The sequence below is a fragment of the Orcinus orca genome, chromosome 1, assembly GCF_937001465.1.
Source record: "Orcinus orca chromosome 1, mOrcOrc1.1, whole genome shotgun sequence".
Classification (NCBI taxonomy): domain Eukaryota; kingdom Metazoa; phylum Chordata; class Mammalia; order Artiodactyla; family Delphinidae; genus Orcinus; species Orcinus orca.
This window is the reverse complement of record NC_064559.1, coordinates 101,671,142-101,688,850: the sequence shown is the minus strand read 5'-3', so window position 1 is coordinate 101,688,850 and position 17,709 is coordinate 101,671,142. Positions and strand designations below refer to the sequence as shown.

At 39.8% G+C, this 17,709-nt stretch overlaps 1 protein-coding gene across 1 annotated transcript; it reads left to right on the top strand.

Annotated features, from left to right (window-relative positions):
• The first annotated feature begins 4,462 nt into the window (after window positions 1-4,462).
• Window positions 4,463-6,541, top strand: LORICRIN (loricrin cornified envelope precursor protein). The gene is made up of 2 exons (XM_012539012.3): window positions 4,463-4,590; window positions 5,829-6,541. The coding sequence occupies exon 2, from the start codon at window positions 5,853-5,855 to the stop codon at window positions 6,300-6,302; it is 450 nt and encodes a 149-aa protein (XP_012394466.1). The 5' UTR covers window positions 4,463-4,590; window positions 5,829-5,852; the 3' UTR covers window positions 6,303-6,541.
• Window positions 6,542-17,709: the final 11,168 nt, after the last annotated feature.

The following is a 17,709-nucleotide window of genomic DNA, read 5'->3' as shown; positions in this document are numbered from 1 at the left end:
ACCCAGCAAGCAGCTATAAGCTCTTCGGGAATGCGGAAAAACTCATCTGTGGTCCTCCCCCTTCCTGCAAGGATGAGCTCCAGGAGCACACAAAAGAGACTCATCTCAAGAGTCAACATGTCCTGAGAAGGCCCCAGGGGACTATAAACTCTTTAAACCGTAAGATGCAGACTAAAGAACTAAAGGGGACCCTGGTCTCAAGGTTTGTCTGTTGTCACTTGATAAAGGGGACAAGGCTACTGGTTGTGTCATTAGCAGGCTGTAACAGTACAATCATTCCTTAAGGCCTTGGAAAGGGAAACTGGCGAGAAAGATGGAGCCGGTGGTTGGGATGAACCCAGGGAAGCTTCCTGGAGAAGGAATTCCAGCAGCTGGGAGCCACCGTAGAGCTGTCCTTCTCCCAGACCTCTAAGTAACAACCAGAGACTGCTGACCCAGGAGAGCTGGAGAGAGAAGGTAAATGGCAGCCCAAGGGGTTCCCAGGGCTCTGAGATACCTCCTGGGTCGCTACCCTAAGAGAAAACTTTTCCCATTGAATATAAACAACACCAAGGGCTTGCAAGCTCTATACCTGCCCTGCCAATGTTCACAAACCCCTGCCCTGTGTCCATTGTATTCTTTACAAACCATCCATTGCCCTTTTTCCCTCAGTTAGGTAGGTTGTCAGTACTCAGTCATGAGAATGCATGTGTGAAACTTTAGGTACTTAAAAACTGTGACGAACGGGTTTCTATCAGATCGGGGGCTCCCTCAGCTCAAGAGCTGTGATCTCCCCTCACACTGGGGACTGCCTGGGGACAGAGACCAGGTCCTGCCTCCTACAGGGCTGTTAGTCAATGGGACTCAAGAATTCCCTTCAATTTTCCATCAAGATTTACTGCATACCTACTAATCCCAAGTTGTGAAAGATTTGCTTTATGGGCCATCCCCTCTGAGGATACAGGTATAGGCAGGAATTATGACCTAATTTGTGAGGCTGCTGAACTCCGACGAGCTAGCAAGCACACATGCAAGTTTAAGAATGTAAAGGCTAAAAGTCTTAGAAATCTGACATGCCAAGGCTTGCAAAATTCCAAATACCTAAGTGTCATAATTCTAAAAACTTTCATCATTTCCTCATTGATATGATAATACGTGATCATCAACCTCTGTCCACACAGATATCCCCCTACGTCTGGACTAGAGGGATAAAATGGAGAACTAGGTTCACATACTCACACCTCAGGCAAGGCTAACTCAGAGCCACAAGATCGAGCACTGCTGTCAATACCATGTTGCATCAGCCTCTTCTATATGTTAACAAAGTAGATGCACTAGCTAGAAGATTTTCCTTATTAAATGTCATATAGGGTGGCAGAGGTAGGCATGGAGTACCCCTCCCCCAAATCTACCAAGGAGATCCATATACAGCTCTGAAAACTCTCCTCCATAATCCTTAGCATACTTCCCAGTACACTGGTGTTGGCTGGATTAATGAATAAAGCATTAGGATATTAAGTCTGATAAAAAGAAAGAATATATCATATCTTTCTTATAAGAACATGAGTCCTCCAAACCAATATGGGCAATTTCAAGATTATTAGCTCTTTAGAGTCACCTGCCCTTGAGGTTCCCAAACTTTGGAATTTCATGGAGAAGTAACACATCTCCCTCAAAAAGAATGTGATAACCAAATTATACGATAGCCAAATTCTCATTTTGACAAGTAAGGACATGAAAGAAACAACTACAACATCTTGTCAGCATCACTTTTAAAAGAAATGAAGTTTTAACACACACCAAAAAAAGGTAGGAGGGCTGTGACTTCAGAATTAGACTTTCTCATGAATACTCTGCTGGCATCCTTTTACTTACATTTTCCTAAGGACAAGGGTACACACAGTAATGAGACAACATTAGTGTGGGATTAGTGTGGGAACCATGGTCCACATCTTCTCCACTTCTCCAGTGAACCCAGCTAAATAAAACTGTTCTTTGTTATACCCATGACAATCATCTAGTTGGAGCCTGTTTTCCTCCAAAATCTCCATGGTGCCTCAGCTTCAAGTTGAAACATGCTGGCTTCTCCCTCCTGGTTATTCTCTCAGAAGGGGAGCACCTTCATGCTGTCCAAACTAAAACTGTCCAAACTGAAACTAGTGCCACAAGTGTCTGAAGGCCACAGTCTAATCAGATCATTTGGATCATTAAAATTCCACCATAATTAACCGTCAATTTATTATTATTTACTATTATGTATGCCATTTCAATACATAGCTGTGTGGAACTAACTTCAAATGTAGTATCTGAAACAATAGCAGTTGAGTTCCAGTGATGAAAGAAGAGGGCAAAATGCTGCTCTTCAAGAAATGCAAATCAAAACTACAATGAGATATCATCTCACACCGGTCAGAATGGTCATCATCAAAAAATCTAGAAACAATAAATGCTGGAGAGGGTGTGGAGAAAAGGGAACCCTCTTGCATTGTTGGTGAGAATGTAAATTGATACAGCCACTATGGAGAACAGTATGGAGGTTCCTTAAAAAACTAAAAATAGAACTACCATACCACCGAGCAATCCCACTACTGGGCATATACCCTGAGAAAACCATAATTCAAAAAGAGTCATGTACCAAAATGTTCATTGCAGCTCTATTTACAATAGCCAGGACATGGAAGCAACCTAAGTGTCCATCAACAGATGAATGGATAAAGAAGATGTGGTACATATATACAATGGAAGATTACTCAGCCATAAAAAGAAATGAAATTGAGTTATTTGTAGTGAGGTGGATGGACCTAGAGTCTGTCATACAGAGTGAAGTAAGTCAGAAAGAGAAAAACAAATACCGTATGCTAACACATATATATGGAATCTAAGAAAGAAAAAAAAAGGTCATGAAGAAACTAGGGGTAAGACGGGAATAAAGACACAGACCTACTAAAGCATGGACTTGAGGATATGGGGAGGGGGAAGGGTAAGCTGTGACAAAGCGAGAGAGTGGCATGGACATATATACACTACCAAATGTAAAATAGATAGCTAGTGGGAAGCAGCCGCATAGCACAGGGAGATCAGCTCGGTGGTTTGTGACCACCTAGAGGGGTGGGATAGGGAGGGTGGGAGGGAGGGAGATGCAAGAGGAAAGAGATATGGGCACATATGTATATATATAACTGATTCACTTTTTTATAAAGCAGAAACTAACACACCATTGTAAAGCAATTGTACTCCAATAAAGATGTTTAAAAAACATGCTGCTCTTCATACACAGAGTTTGAAGCTACTTGTCCAGGGTCAACTAGGAATTTTTGAGTTATTTTTCTAGATAAGAGCTTGCCTCAAGCCATCTGTGGACTCCCTCATGGCTTTGGTGAAACAGGTATTACCATTCCATTACTATTTGATAGACAAGGTAAATGAGCATCAGAAACGTTGTTCTTTCAACCATCAGCAAATGCTTACCAAGTGCCTCCTGTGTGCAGGCACTGGGTAAGGTGCTATGACTTTGCCCAAGGTGACACAGGTGACACAGCTAGCAAGTAGCATAGGGAGCACCCAAACCCAGTCACCTAATCTCAAGTCCATTCCATTCCAAGGCTGCCTCTTAGGCTGAGGTCAGTGTTACTGCACAAGACAACAGGACCCCAGAGCCAAAGGGCTATGGTGGGAAGGACCACATGGTTGATCTCTTTAGCTTGTTCCTCCACAAAGAAAGTCAGTAGTGAGGATCAGTATTTTTAGACATTCACTGCCTTCAGGAATAAATCAAAGTAGGTACCAGTGTCCCATTATTTATGGCACTGTCCATGGTGTGCAACACAGAACTGGGTACTGGGGGCTCACACACTCTCTTGGGAGCAACAGGAACATCCCAGTGAAGCACACATGAAATCCTGGGGGAGAAAATTTTTGGAAAGGAGAAACAGGATCTCTCTAACGTTCTGAGAAGCTCCAGAACTCTACTCAATATTCTGTAAAGGCCTATATGGGAAAAGAATCTAAAACAGAGGCGATATATGTATTTGTGTAACAGATTCACTTTGCTGTACACCTGAAACTAACACAACATTGTAAATCAACTATACTCCAATAAAAATTTTTTTAATCAATAAATAAAATTCTAAGAAGTTCCAAGCAATAGGATCAGAAGCCAATCTGAAAAGTCCTACTCCTTGGACCAAAGACTAAGATCTCCAGTGTGACTCTCTTAGGCTGCCTGAAGAGTCTGAGACCTATTCCTCAAGCACAGCCCTCTGGTTATGGCATGCACCCCATGCCATTGGTTTTGGAAACAAAGTCCGCCATTCACTCTGGCTGGCCGTCCCCGCTGGCCAGCCTGCCTCACAGTTGCAACAGAGAAGGGGCCAGTCACACATGAGGCTTCCCATCTCAAGAATGCCAAAATCTTCATGAATGTGTCACCCTGTGACTGCAATCACAGGGAGGTGGGGTGACAGCCATAGATCACGTAAATGAGGCCAAACATGAGAGGCTGGTCCAGATCAATAGATGAGTCAGGACTCAAGAGTATAAAACCTCAGGAGCTCCAGTTCTCCTCACATAGCCAGCATCTCCTCTCCTCACTCACTCTTCCTGGTGCTTTGGGTAAGTGTGGGTTCTACTGGCTCTCATCTTCCCAGCTGGTCTTGCTCAGGCCTGCATGGGCTATGTGGACCAGGGGACAGGTAGGCAAGTCCTCTTTCCTCTTTGGGACCTACAGGACCTCTGCCTTTCCAACTGCATTCATGTTTAGAGGGGCTTCAGATAGGAAAGAGAGCTGAGCTGCTGCTGTGCAGATGGTGTTTCTGATCTTCTGGCCAGAATGTAAATACCACAAAAACAAGATTATCTCCTGTCTCTCTGGCACCCTTGTAAGGGACATGCCCTGTGCCCAGCACAGAGGTGCATTCTGCAGAGATTATCCCAGGCAGCCTGTGAATGGGCTGGATGGGACTTGTGAACTTGTAAGGACTACAGGCTGAATGTATTCTCAGAGAACAGGAAGAATGATTTAGAGAATGCTGCAGAGGGGGAAGGTTTTAGGAGTCATAGGAACCCAATGCCTGTTTTACACAAGATGTTCTGAGAGGGAAATGACTTGTGAGATGTTGGGACACAGTTTCCTCCTAGTTAGGGTTCCCTCAGCCAAGCTTGGGTGTAAGCAAAGCCGATATCTTCTGGTCAGAGATGCTGGTCCAAAGGACCATGGGGGTCCTTCATCTGTTTCCAGACAGGACCATGGGGAAGGCTGCCTTTTCTGATAACTGGTCAGAGATCATGGCTGAGGTCAGTGGAACAGACCAAGAGTTTGAACTAATTCTCTTTTGCAAGGAATGGGGTACAACAGCCCTCTGACATTCAGACAAACTTCCCTCTGTTGTGCCAGGGATAGATAAAATCCCCCACCCTAGGTGGAGGTTTGTGGTAATTTTATATTTGCACTCAGAGAATCAGTGCTGGGATCAGAGGAGAACTGAGAAGTGAAATACTCAAACCATCTCATCTTACAGGAAGTGAGGAAACAGGCAACGTGTGGGTCACTCGCCCCAAGATCACACAGTAGAGGGCAGAAGCAGAGCTGGGAGAGAAAGAGAAATGGGCACCACTAAGTGGGCTATTTAAAACTTGGTAAAGACTTTCGCAGGGGAAACACAACTTTTTTCTAAAAGCACTAATCCTAGGAGTCCCAGCTGAGCGCTCTTCCCCATATCCAGTCAGAGAGAGCTCAAGCCTGGCCCAGGCAGCGCTGCTCAGAAGACGACGGGCGTTGCCGTAGATGCAGCTGCCTCTGCCGCAGCATCCTCTTGCAGCTGGTCCAGTGATGCTCTCTGCTTTCCTTCCAGGTTTCCGTTCCTCCTTAGACAAACATGTCTCACCAGACAAAGCAGCCCACCCCCCAACCCCCAGTGGGCAGCGGGAAAACCTCTGGCGGCGGCGGCAAATCCGGCGACGGCGGCTCCGGTGGTTCCGACGGCGGCTCCGGTGGTTCCGATGGCGGCTCCGGTAAAGGCGTCAAGTCCTCCGGGAGCTGTGGCAGCTCCGGCGGCGGAGACCACTCTGCTGGTGGCGGCTCCAGCTGCGGCGGGGGCTCCTCCGGGAGCGACGACTCTGGAGGCTGCAGAGGAGGTTCCGGTGGGAAGAACTCCAGCGGCGGCGGTTCCTCCGACCAGAAGGTCCAGGGCCAGAGCCACGGAGGCGTCTCTAGTGGTGCCTCTTCCGGGGACGGCTCCTCCGGGTGCGGCTCCGGGGGTAGCCAGGGCGTCCCTGTCTGCCATCAGACCCAGCAGAAGCAGACGCCTTCCTGGCCATGCAAATAAGGCCCCCTGGACGCCACGGAGACGAAGGAGCTGGAGGTGTTCTCCGTGGGCGCCGATGGGCTTAGCGCTCTCATGATATTGCACTGATGTTTCTCAACCCCTCACGTCTTCATCCTCCCAAACGAAGCCATTGAGCTCTGGGGCTGCATCTTGTTCTGCAGTTTTCCCTCCTTTGTTTCTGTGCAGCTACCTCCCAACCCCACTGCCTCCTCAGTCAATAAATTTGCAATTCATGAGAATTTCTGCGTTTCCAGACATCTTTGTGGCTTCCAAGTTCGTTCATTCCATTCCATTCCATTCCTCTCTTTTCCTCCATCCACTCATCCACAGGGACATTCATTAAACAAATATATTTATTCTATTGGCGGAGAGTGGGTGGATAGGTGGGAGTCATCAGGGGAGGGAGGAATGGCTGGCAACCAAGGACCAAAAATATAAATTCTCTGATTTATGGCTTAAAATCGTGAGGTGATCCCAAAACACAAAGATCCTGGGAGGAGACTTCAATAAACAGCCCCAGGTGGGTTGAGTAGACACCTTGGGTCTACTCCTTGAGCTCAGTGCTTTTTTAAACAGGGCTGCCCTGCACCTAAGGCAACTAGAGAAAGAAGAACAAACAAAACCCAAAGTTATTGGAAGGAAATAAATCATAAAGATCATAGCAGAAATAAATGAAACTTGAAAAAAAATAGAAAATATCAATGAAACTAAAAAGCTGCTTCTTTGAAAAGATAAACAAAATTGATAAACCTTTAACCAGATTTACCAAGAAAAAAAGAGAGAGGGCCCAAATCAATAAAATCAGAAATGAAAAAGGAGAAGTTACAACCGACACCACAGAAATACAAAGGATCATAAGAGACTACTACAAGCAACTATATACCAATAAAATGGACAACCTAAAGGAAATGGACAAATTCATTAAAAAGTACAATCTCCCAAGACTGAACCAGGAAGAAATAGAAAATATCAACAAACCAGTTACCAGTACTGAAATTGAATCAGTAATTTTAAAACTCCCAACAAACAAAAGTCCAAGACCAGATGGCTTCACAGGTGGATCGAAGAGTTAACACCTATCCTTCTGAAACTGTTCCAAAAAATTGTAGAGGAGGGAATACTTCTGAACTCATTCTATGAGGCCACCATCAGCCTAATACCAAAACCAGACAAAGATGGGCTTCCCTGGTGGCGCAGTGGTTGAGAGTGTGCCTGTCGATGCAGGGGACACAGGTTCTTGTCCTGGTCTGGGAGGATCCCACATGCCGCGGAGCGGCTGGGCCCGTGAGCCATGGCCACTGATCCTGTGAGTCCAGAGCCTGTGCTCCGCAACGGGAGAGGCCACAACAGTGAGAGGCCCACGTACCACAAAAAAAAAAAAAAAAAAAACAAACAAAGATTTCACCAAAAAAAGAGACAATTACAGGTCAGTATCACTGATGAACATAGATACAAAAATCCTCAACAAAATACTAGCAAACTGACTCCAACAATACATTAAAAGGATCATACACTATGATCAAGTGGGATTTATCCCAGGGATGCAAGTATTTTTTAATATCTATAAATCAAACAGTGTGATACAGCACATTAACAAATTGAAGAATAAAAACCATATGATCATCTCAACAGATGCAAAAGCAACAGAAACTAACACACCATTGTAAAGCAATTATACTCCAATAAACATGTGTTTTAAAAAACTGCAAAAAAAGCTTTTGATAAAATTCAATATCCATTTATGATAAAAACTCTCCAGTAAGTAAGATAGAGGGAACATACCTCAACATAATAAAGGTCATCTATGACAAACCACAGCTAACATCATACTCAATTGTGAAAAGCTGAAAACATTTCCTCCAAGATCAGGAGCAAGACAAGGATGCCCCCCTCACCACTTTTATTCAACATAATTTTGGAAGTCCTACCCACAGCAATCAGAAAAGAGAAAGAAATGAAATGAATCCAAATTGGAAAAGAAGTAGTAAAACTGTCACTGTTCGCAGATGACATGATGCTATACATAGAAAATCCTAAAGATGCCACCAGAAAACTACTAGACCTCATCAATGGATTTGGGAAAGTTGCAGTTGCACCAAAATATGGTACTGACACAAAAACAGACATATAGATCAATGGAATAGGATAGAAAGCCCAGAAATAAACCCACGCACTTATGGTCAATTAATCTACAGCAAAGGAGGGAAGAATATCCAATAAAGAGACAGTTTCTTCAACAAGTGGTGCTGGGAAAACCAGACAGCTACACGTAAAAGAATGAAATTAGAACACTCGCTAACACCATATACAAAGATAAACCCAAAATGGATTAAAGACCTAAATGTAAGACCAGATACTCTAAAACTCCTAGGAAAATGTAGGCAGAACCCTCTTTGACATAAATCACAGCAATATTATTTTAGATCCATCTCCTAGAGTAATGGAAATAAAAACAGAAGTAAACAAATGGGACCTAATTAAAATTAAAAACTTTTGCACAGCAAAGGAAACCATAAACAAAATGAAAAAATAAAAGAAAACCTATGGACTGGGAGAAAATATTTGCAAACTATGCAACCAACAAGGGCTTAATTTCCAAAATATACAAATAGCTCATACAGCTCAATATCAAAAAAAACAAACAACCCAATCAAAAAATGGGCAGAAGACCTAAACAGACATTTCTGCAAAGAAGACATACAGATGGCCAAGAGGCACATGAAAATATGCTCAACATCACTAATTACTAGAGAAATGCAAATCAAAACTAAAATGAGATATCATATCACACCAATCAGAATGGCCATGATCAAAAATTCTACAAATAATAAATGTGGAGAGGGTGTGGAGAAAAAGGAACTTTCCTACACTGTAGGTGGGAATGTAAATTGGTACAGCCACTATGGAGAACAGTATGGAGGTTCCTTAAAAAACTAAAAACAAAGTCACCATATGATCCAGTGATCCCATTCCTGGACATATATCTGGAGAAAACTATAATTTGAAAAGATACATGCACCCCAGTGTTCACAGCAGCACTATTTACTATAGCTAAGACTTGGAAGCAACCTAAGTGTCCATCAACAGATGAATGGGTAAAGAAGATGTATATATACACAATGGAATATTACTCAACTATAAAGAAGAATGAAATAATGCCATTTACAGCAACATGGATGGACCAAGAGATTATCATACTAAGTGAAGTAAGCTAGGCAGAGAAAGACAAATATCGTATGGTATTGCTTATATGTGGAATCTTTTAAAATGATACAAATGAACTTATTTACAAACTAGAAATAGACTCACAGACGTAGAAAACAAACTTATGGTTACCAAAGGGGAAAGGGGGGGAGGGATAAATTAGGAGTTTGAGATTAAAATATACACACTAGTATATATGGAGTGGATAACCAATCAAGGACCTACTGTATAGCATAGGGAACTATATTCAATACCTTTTAATAACCTATAATGGAGAAGAATCTTAAACAGAATATGTATATGTATATATATGTATATGTATAACTGAATCACTTTGCTGTACACCTACAACCAACACAACATTGTAAATCAACTATATTTCAATAAAAAAATTTTTAAAAAAGGACTGCCCTGGAAAGATGTGCTCTCTCATAGTCCACAGCCTAGTCTGCAAGTTCTAAAATCAGGTGCTGCACATTAGAAGCAGCTGATGCTAACCAGACTCACAGAAGAAGGAATAGTCCTATCAGATAGTTATGAGCCTCTACATTGTGTAAGACCCTTTTCTAAGTACCTGCAGGGACAGGAGGAAGTAAAGGAGCTATTTTCTGCTCTCTTGAAGGAGCTTCACCCAACTTGGGAAAATACAGCATAAGTGTATGAGATGTTAAACACCAGCACCAGAGGGTTCAAGAGGAAACACAGGTAGCATTCCAATTAACAAGGAAGAAGCTACAGTTGCTCTGTTAATTGCATAGCCCTCAAAAGAGATGTACAACATCAGCCTGGTCAGGAACTCTGTGGGCCCCGTTTCATAACCTAATTCTACCAGCTCTAGGTAAATGTTAACATTGATTTACTCAAAGCAAAACACCTCCTATCTCAAAAAACCACAGTACTCTCCCTATCCAGTCACTGCTGGAGACAAAAACACAAAGTGTTCCTCCCCAATTTTTCCATTTGTAGAGTCACCACACCCTCATCACTTTACAGCAGTAACTTACAGAAATCAAAACAGCAGCCTTAAAGATCTTATAGTCCATGCACTGTATTATTTTTATATTTTTTAAATGAAAGTAGGACTTTTAGTTTTGTACCAGATAGAGTAGATGCATTTCATTCTATTGTCCCTGCTTAGTATAACTAAAATATCTGGGCATAATATATAACACAAATATAAGCAGAGTCTGGAACTGTGGAGAGAAGAAGGCAGACTAGCTAGAGTTCTCAGAACTTGAGGATTGACACTGTGGTAAGTTATCTGGGTTTTCTTTTTGTCTTCTATATAGTCCAGGTTGAACTCTACAAAGTCTGCAGCCAAGAAATACCAACAGATACAGGCAGAAAGTAGCCCCAAGAATACCTGCTTTCTCCATTCAAAGGACTGAAAAAGAGGTGACCTGGCAAGGCAGAAATTTTTTGGACAATATCCATCCTACTTTAGCCAGCCATCTGAGAAAAAAAGATTGGGAATATTAGACTTCCACCTGTACCCAGTGGAGAGTAAACACCACCACCACCCATACCTCACTGGTGCAGTATTAGCAGAGGGAGGCCTGCTATAATAGAAGATTTGAATAAGATCCAGAGTCTTATAACACAATGCCAAAAATGTCTAGCACACAATCAAAAATTACTCATCAAGAACCAGGAAAGTCTCAACTTGAACAGGGAAAGATACTATCGATACTAACACTGAAATGATACTAATTGGGGGATTATCTGAAAGGGATTTTTAAAGATAATATTACAAAAACAAATTACAAACACACTTGAAACAAATGAAAAAAATACAAAGCTGTGCCAAAGAAATAGAAGATACAAAAAAGAATCAAGTAAACATCTTTAGAACTAAAAAATGTAGTAGCCAATTGTAGAATTGAATTTTAGAATTGAAAAATATAAGTCTCACTGGATAGGCTCAACAGCAAAATGGAGATGACAGAGTAAAAGAATCAGTGATTTTTCCCCTGAGTGTAATATGTTCCTTTTCTTTGACTGGTTTTTAAATGTATTCTTTTCATCCTTGGTTTTCAGTAGTTTTGACTAAAATAGGCTGAATATCATCTCCTTTGTATTTGTCCTGAATGGCATTCTCTGAGTTTCTTTTACCCGTGGTTTGATGTGTTTCATTAAGTTTTTAATATTTTTAACATTATCCCCTCAAAGATTTATTCTTCCCTTTCTCCCTTGTCTCTTTTCCTTTCTTTCTGGGACTCTACACATTTGTTGGCTGATTTGATATTGTCCACAAGTCTTAAACACTTTGTTCTGTTTTATTCATTCTATCTTCCTCTTCTATTTCAGTTTGAGTAATTTCTATTTACCTTTCTTTAAGTTCCCTGATTCTTCTGCTAAATTCAGTCTTCTGTAAAGCTGATCTACTGAATTTTTCATTTCAATATGGTACTTTATATTTTAGAATGCCCATTTGTTTCTTTTGTAAGGAACCCATTTTACTACTGAGATTTCACATCTGATTACCTATTTTGACCACTTTTTCCTATCTACTTTTTATCATACAGCTAACTGTTTTAAAGTCTGCTAACTCCACCCTCTGGTCATCTCTTGATCTGCTTTTTTGGGGGGTGGCGGATGAGAATACCTGTAGTAATGTTGAGAATTTTGGTTCTACTTTCTTTCTCTAAAAGACTGTTGATTTTTGTTCTGGCAGGCAATTACATTACTAGCAGATCACCTTAATTTTATATGCAGTTTTCCTTGCATTATAGTGGTTTTTTTACGGGGAAAATATATACATTTTTGTTTTCTTTTTAAGAATTGTTAAATATTTCATATATTCAACAGGTATTATTGTATAGTTACAATCTAAAAATAATAATAAAATTAATACCTCAATTATTTAATATACTCAACACACATCTGAAGAAATAGATAATTACCAGTAATGTGGAAGCCTATTGGGTGCCTCTCCCCAGTAACAGCCTCCACTCCCACTTCACCCTAAATTTAATAAAATCATTTCCTTAACTGTTAACTGTATGTGTAATATATACCTAAATCATATGTTTCATTTTGAGCACATTTTTATATTTATATAAGTAGATTCGTACTTTATGTTATCTTCTATGACATGCTTATTTCACTCAACATTAAGTTTGGGGGATTTTTAGTTATTTTTTTAATTTTTGAATTTTATTTTATTTATTTTTTTATACAGCAGGTTCTTATTAGTCATCTATTATATATACATCAGTGTATACATGTCAATCCCAATCTCCCAATTCATCCCACCACCACCCCCAGCCCTGCCACTTTCCCCCCTTGGTGTCCATACGTTTCTTCTCTACATCTGTGTCTCACTACCTGCCTTTCAAACCAGTTCATCTGTACCATTTTTCTAGGTTCCACATATATGCGTTAATATACGATATTTCTTTTTCTCTTTCTGACTTACTTCAGTCTGTATGACAGACTCTAGATCCATCCACATCTCTACAAATGACCCAATTTTGTTCCTATCCATGGCTAGTAATATTCCATTGTATATATGTACCACATCTTCTTTATCCATTCATCTGTCGATGGCCATTTAGGTTGCTTCCATGACCTGGCTATTTATTGTAAATAGTGCTGCAATAAACATTGGGGTGTATGTGTCTTTTTGAATTATGGTTTTCTCTGGGTATATGCTCAGTAGTGGGATTGCTGGATCATATGGTAATTCTAATTTTTAGTTTTTTAAGGAACCTCCATACTGTTCTCCATAGTGGCTGTATCAATTTACATTCCCACCAACAGTGCATGAGAGTTCCCTTTGCTCCACATCCTCTCCAGCATTTGCTGTTTGTAGATTTTCTGATGATGCCCATTCTAACTGGTGTGAGGTGATACCTCATTGTAGTTTTGATTTGCATTTCTCTAATAATTAATGATGTTGAGCAGGTTTTCATGTGCTTCCTGGCGATCTGTATGTCTTCTTTGGAGAAATATCTATTTAGGTCTTCTGCCCATTTTTGGACTGGGTTGTTTGTTTTTTTAATACTGAGCTGCATGAGCTGTTTATATATTTTGGAGATTAATCCTTTGATTAGTTTGAAAATATTTTCTCCCATTCTGAGGAATGTCTTTTCATCTTGATTGTACTTTGCAAAAGCTTTTAATTTCTATTAGGTCCATTTTTAATTTTTATTTCCTGTACTCTAGGAGGTGGATTAAAGAGGATCTTGCTGTGATTTATGTCAAAGGGTGTTCTTGCTATGTTTTCCTCAGAGAGTTTTATAGTGTCCAGTCTTACATTTAGGTTGCTAATTCATTTTGAGTTTATTTTTGTGTATGGTGTTAGGGAGTGTTCTAATTTCATTCTTTTACATGTAGCTGTCCAGTTTTCCCAGCACCACTTATTGAAGAGACTGTCTTTTCTCCATTGTATATCCTTGCCTCCTTTGTCATAGATTAGTTGACCATAGGTGCCTGGGTTTATCTCTGGGCGTTCTATCCTGTTCCATTGATCTATATTTCTGTTTTTGTGCCAGTACCATACTGTCTTGATTACTGTAGCTTTGTAGTATAGTCTGAAGTCATGGCGCCTGATTCCTTCAGCTCCGTTTTTCTTTCTCAATATTGCTTTGGCTATTCGGGGTCTTTTGTGTCTCCATACAAATTGTGCAACTTTTTTTCTAGTTCTGTGAAAAATGCCATTGGTAGTTTGATAGGGATTGCATTGAATCTGTAGATTGCTTTGGGTGGTGTAGTCATTTTCACAATGTTGATTCTTCCAATCCAAGAACATGGTATATTTCTCCATCTGTTTGTGTCATCTTTAATTTCTTTGATCAGTGTCTTATAGTTTTCTGCATACAGGTCTTTTGTCTACATAGGTATGTTTATTCCTAGGTATTTTATTCTTTTTGTTGCAATGGTAAATGGGAGTGTTTCCTTAATTTCTCTTTCAAATTTTTCATCATTAGTGTACAGGAATGCCGGAGATTTCTGTGCATTAATTTTGTATCCTGCAACTTTACCAAATTCATTGATCAGCTCTAGTAGTTTTCTGGTGGCATCTTTAGGATTCTCTATGTATAATGTCATGTCATCTGCAAACAGTGACAGTTTTACTTCTTCTTCTCCAATTTGTATTCCTTTTATTTCTTTTTCTTCTCTGACTGCCATAGCTAGGACTTCCAAAACTATATTGAATAATAGTGGTAAGAGTGGACAAACTTGTCTTGTCCCTGATTGTAGAGGAAATGCTTTCAGTTTTTCACCATTGAGAATGATATTTGCTATGAGTTTGTGTTATATGGCCTTTATTATGCTGAGGTAGGTTCCCTCTATGCCCACTTTCTGGAGAGTTTTTATCACAAATCGGTGTTGAATTTTGTCAGAAGGTTTTTCTGCATCTATTGATATGATCATATGGTTTTTATTCTTCAATTTGTTAATATAGTGTATCACGCTGATTGATTTGTGTATATTGAAGAATCCTTGCATCCCTGGGATAAATCCCACTTGATCATGGCGTATGATCCTATTAATGTGTTGTTGGATTCTGTTTGCTAGCATTTTGTTGAGGATTTTTGCATCCATATTCATCAGTGTTATTGGTCTGTAATTTTCTTTTTTTGTAGTATCATTGTCTGGTTTTGGTGTCAGGGTGATAGTGGCCTCATAGAATGACTTTGGGAGTGTTCCTTCCTCTGCAATTTTTTGGAAGCGTTTGAGAAGGATGGGTGTTAGCTCTTCTCTAAATGTTTGATAGAATTCACCTGTGAATTCACCTGTGAACAAAAGTCCTGGACTTTTGTTTGTTGGAAGATTTGTAATCACAGTTTCAACTTCATTACTTGTGATTTGCCTGTTAATATTTTCTATTTCTTCCTGGATCTGTCTTGGAAGGTTATACCTTTCTAAGTATTTGTCCATTTCTTCTAGGTTGTCCATTTTATTGGCATAGAGTTACTTGTACTAGTCTGTTATGATGCTTTGTATTTCTGTGGTGTCCATTGTAACTTCTCCTTTTTCATTCTAATTTTATTCATTTGAGTCCTCTCCCTGTTTTCCTTGATGAGTCTGGCTAAAGATTTATCAATTTTGTTTATCTTCTCAAAGAACCAGCTTTTAGCTTTATTGATCTTTGCTATTGTTTTCTTTGTTTCTATTTCATTTATTTCTGCTCTGATCTTTAGGATTTCTCCCCTACTGCTAACTTTGGTTTTGTTTGTTCTTCTTTCTGTAGTTCCTTTAGGTGTAAGTTTAGATTGTTTATTTGAGCTGTTTCTTGTTCCTTGAGGTAGGATTGTATAGCTATAAACTTTCCTCTTAGAACGGCTTTTGCTGCATCGCATAGGTTTTGGATCGTCATGTTTTCATTGTCATTTGTCTCCAGATATTTTTTGATTTCCTCTTTGATTTCCTCAGTGATCTCTTTGTTATTTAATAACGTATTGTTTAGCCTCCATGTGTTTGTGTTTTTTACGTTTTTTTCCCTGTAATTCATTTCTAATCTCAGAGTGTTATGGTCAGAAAAGACGCTTGATATGATTTCAGTTTTCTTAAATTTACTGAGTCTTGATTTGTGACCCAAGACGTGATCTATTCTGGAGAATGTTCCATGCACATTTGAGAAGAAAGTGTAATCTGCTGTTTTTGGATGGAATGTCCTATAAATATCAATTAAATCTATCTGTTCTATTGTGTCACTTAAAGCTTGTGTTTCCCTATTAATTTCCTGTTTGGATGATCTGTCCATTGGTGTAAGTGAGGTGTTAAAGTCCCCCACTATTATTGTGTTACTGTCAATTTCCTCTTTCATAGCTGTTAGCAGTTGCCTTATGTATTTTGGTGCTCCTCTGTTGGGTGCATATATATTTATAATTGTTATATCTTCTTCTTGGATGATCCCTTGATTGTTATGTAGTGTCCTTCCTTGTCTCTTGTAACATTCTTTATTTTAAAGTCTATTTTATTTGATATGAGTATTGCTACTCCAGCTTTCTTTTGATTTCCATTTGCATGGGATATCTTTTTCCATCCTCTCACTTTCAGTCTGCATGTGTCCCTAGGTCTGAAGTGGGTCTCTTTTACATAGCATATGTATGTGACTTGTTTTTGTATCCATTCATCAAGCCTGTGTCCTTTGGTTAGAGCATTTAATCCATTCACGTTTAAGGTAATTATCAATATGTATATTCCTATAACCATTTTCTTAATTGTTTTGGGTTTGTTTCTGTAGGTCCTTTTCTTCTCTTGTGTTTCCCACTTAGAGAAGTTCCTTTAGCATTTGTTGTAGAGCTGGTTTTGTGGTGCTGAATTCTCTTAGCTTTTGCTTGTCTGTAAAGCTTTTGATTTCTCCATCGAATCTGAATGAGATCCTTGCCGGGTAGAGTAATCTTGGTTTTAAGATCTTCCCTTTCATCACTTTAAGTATATCATACCACTCCCTTCTGGCTTGTAGAGTTTCTGCTGAGAAATCAGCTGTTAACCTTATGGGAGTTCCCTTGTATGTTATTTGTCATTTTTCCCTTGCTGCTTTCAATAATTTTTCTTTGTCTTTAATTTTTCCCAGTTTGATTACTATATGTCTCGTCGTGTTCTCCTTTGGTTTATGCTGTATGAGACTCTCTGTGCTTTCTGGACTTGGGTGGGTATTTCCTTTCCCATGTTCCAGAAGTTTTTGACTATAATCTCTTCAAATATTTTCTTGAGTCCTTTCTCTCTCTCTTCTCCTTCTGGGACCCCTATAATGCAAATGTTGTTGTATTTAATGCTGTCCCAGAGGTCTCTTTTGCTGTCTTCATTTCTTTTCATTCTTTTTTCTTTATTCTGTTCTGCAGCAGTGAATTCCACCATTCTGTCTTCCAGGTCACTTATCCGTTCTTCTGCCTCAGTTATTCTGCTATTAATTCCTTCTAGTGTATTTTTCACTTCAGTTATTTTATTGTTCATCTCTGTTTGTTTCTTCCATAATTCTTCTAGGTCTTTGTTATACATTTCTTGCAACTTCTCGATCTTTGCCTCCATTCTTTTTCCAAGGTCCTGGATCATCTTCACTATCATCATTCTGAATTCTTTTTCTGGATGATTGCCTATCTCCACTTCATTTAGTTGTTTTTCTGGGGTTTTATCTTGTTCCTTCATTTGGTACAATGTCCTCTGCCTTTTCATTTTGTCTATCCTCCTGTGAATGTGGTTTTTGTTTCATAAGCTGCAGGATTGTAGTTTTCTTGCTTCTGCTCTGTGC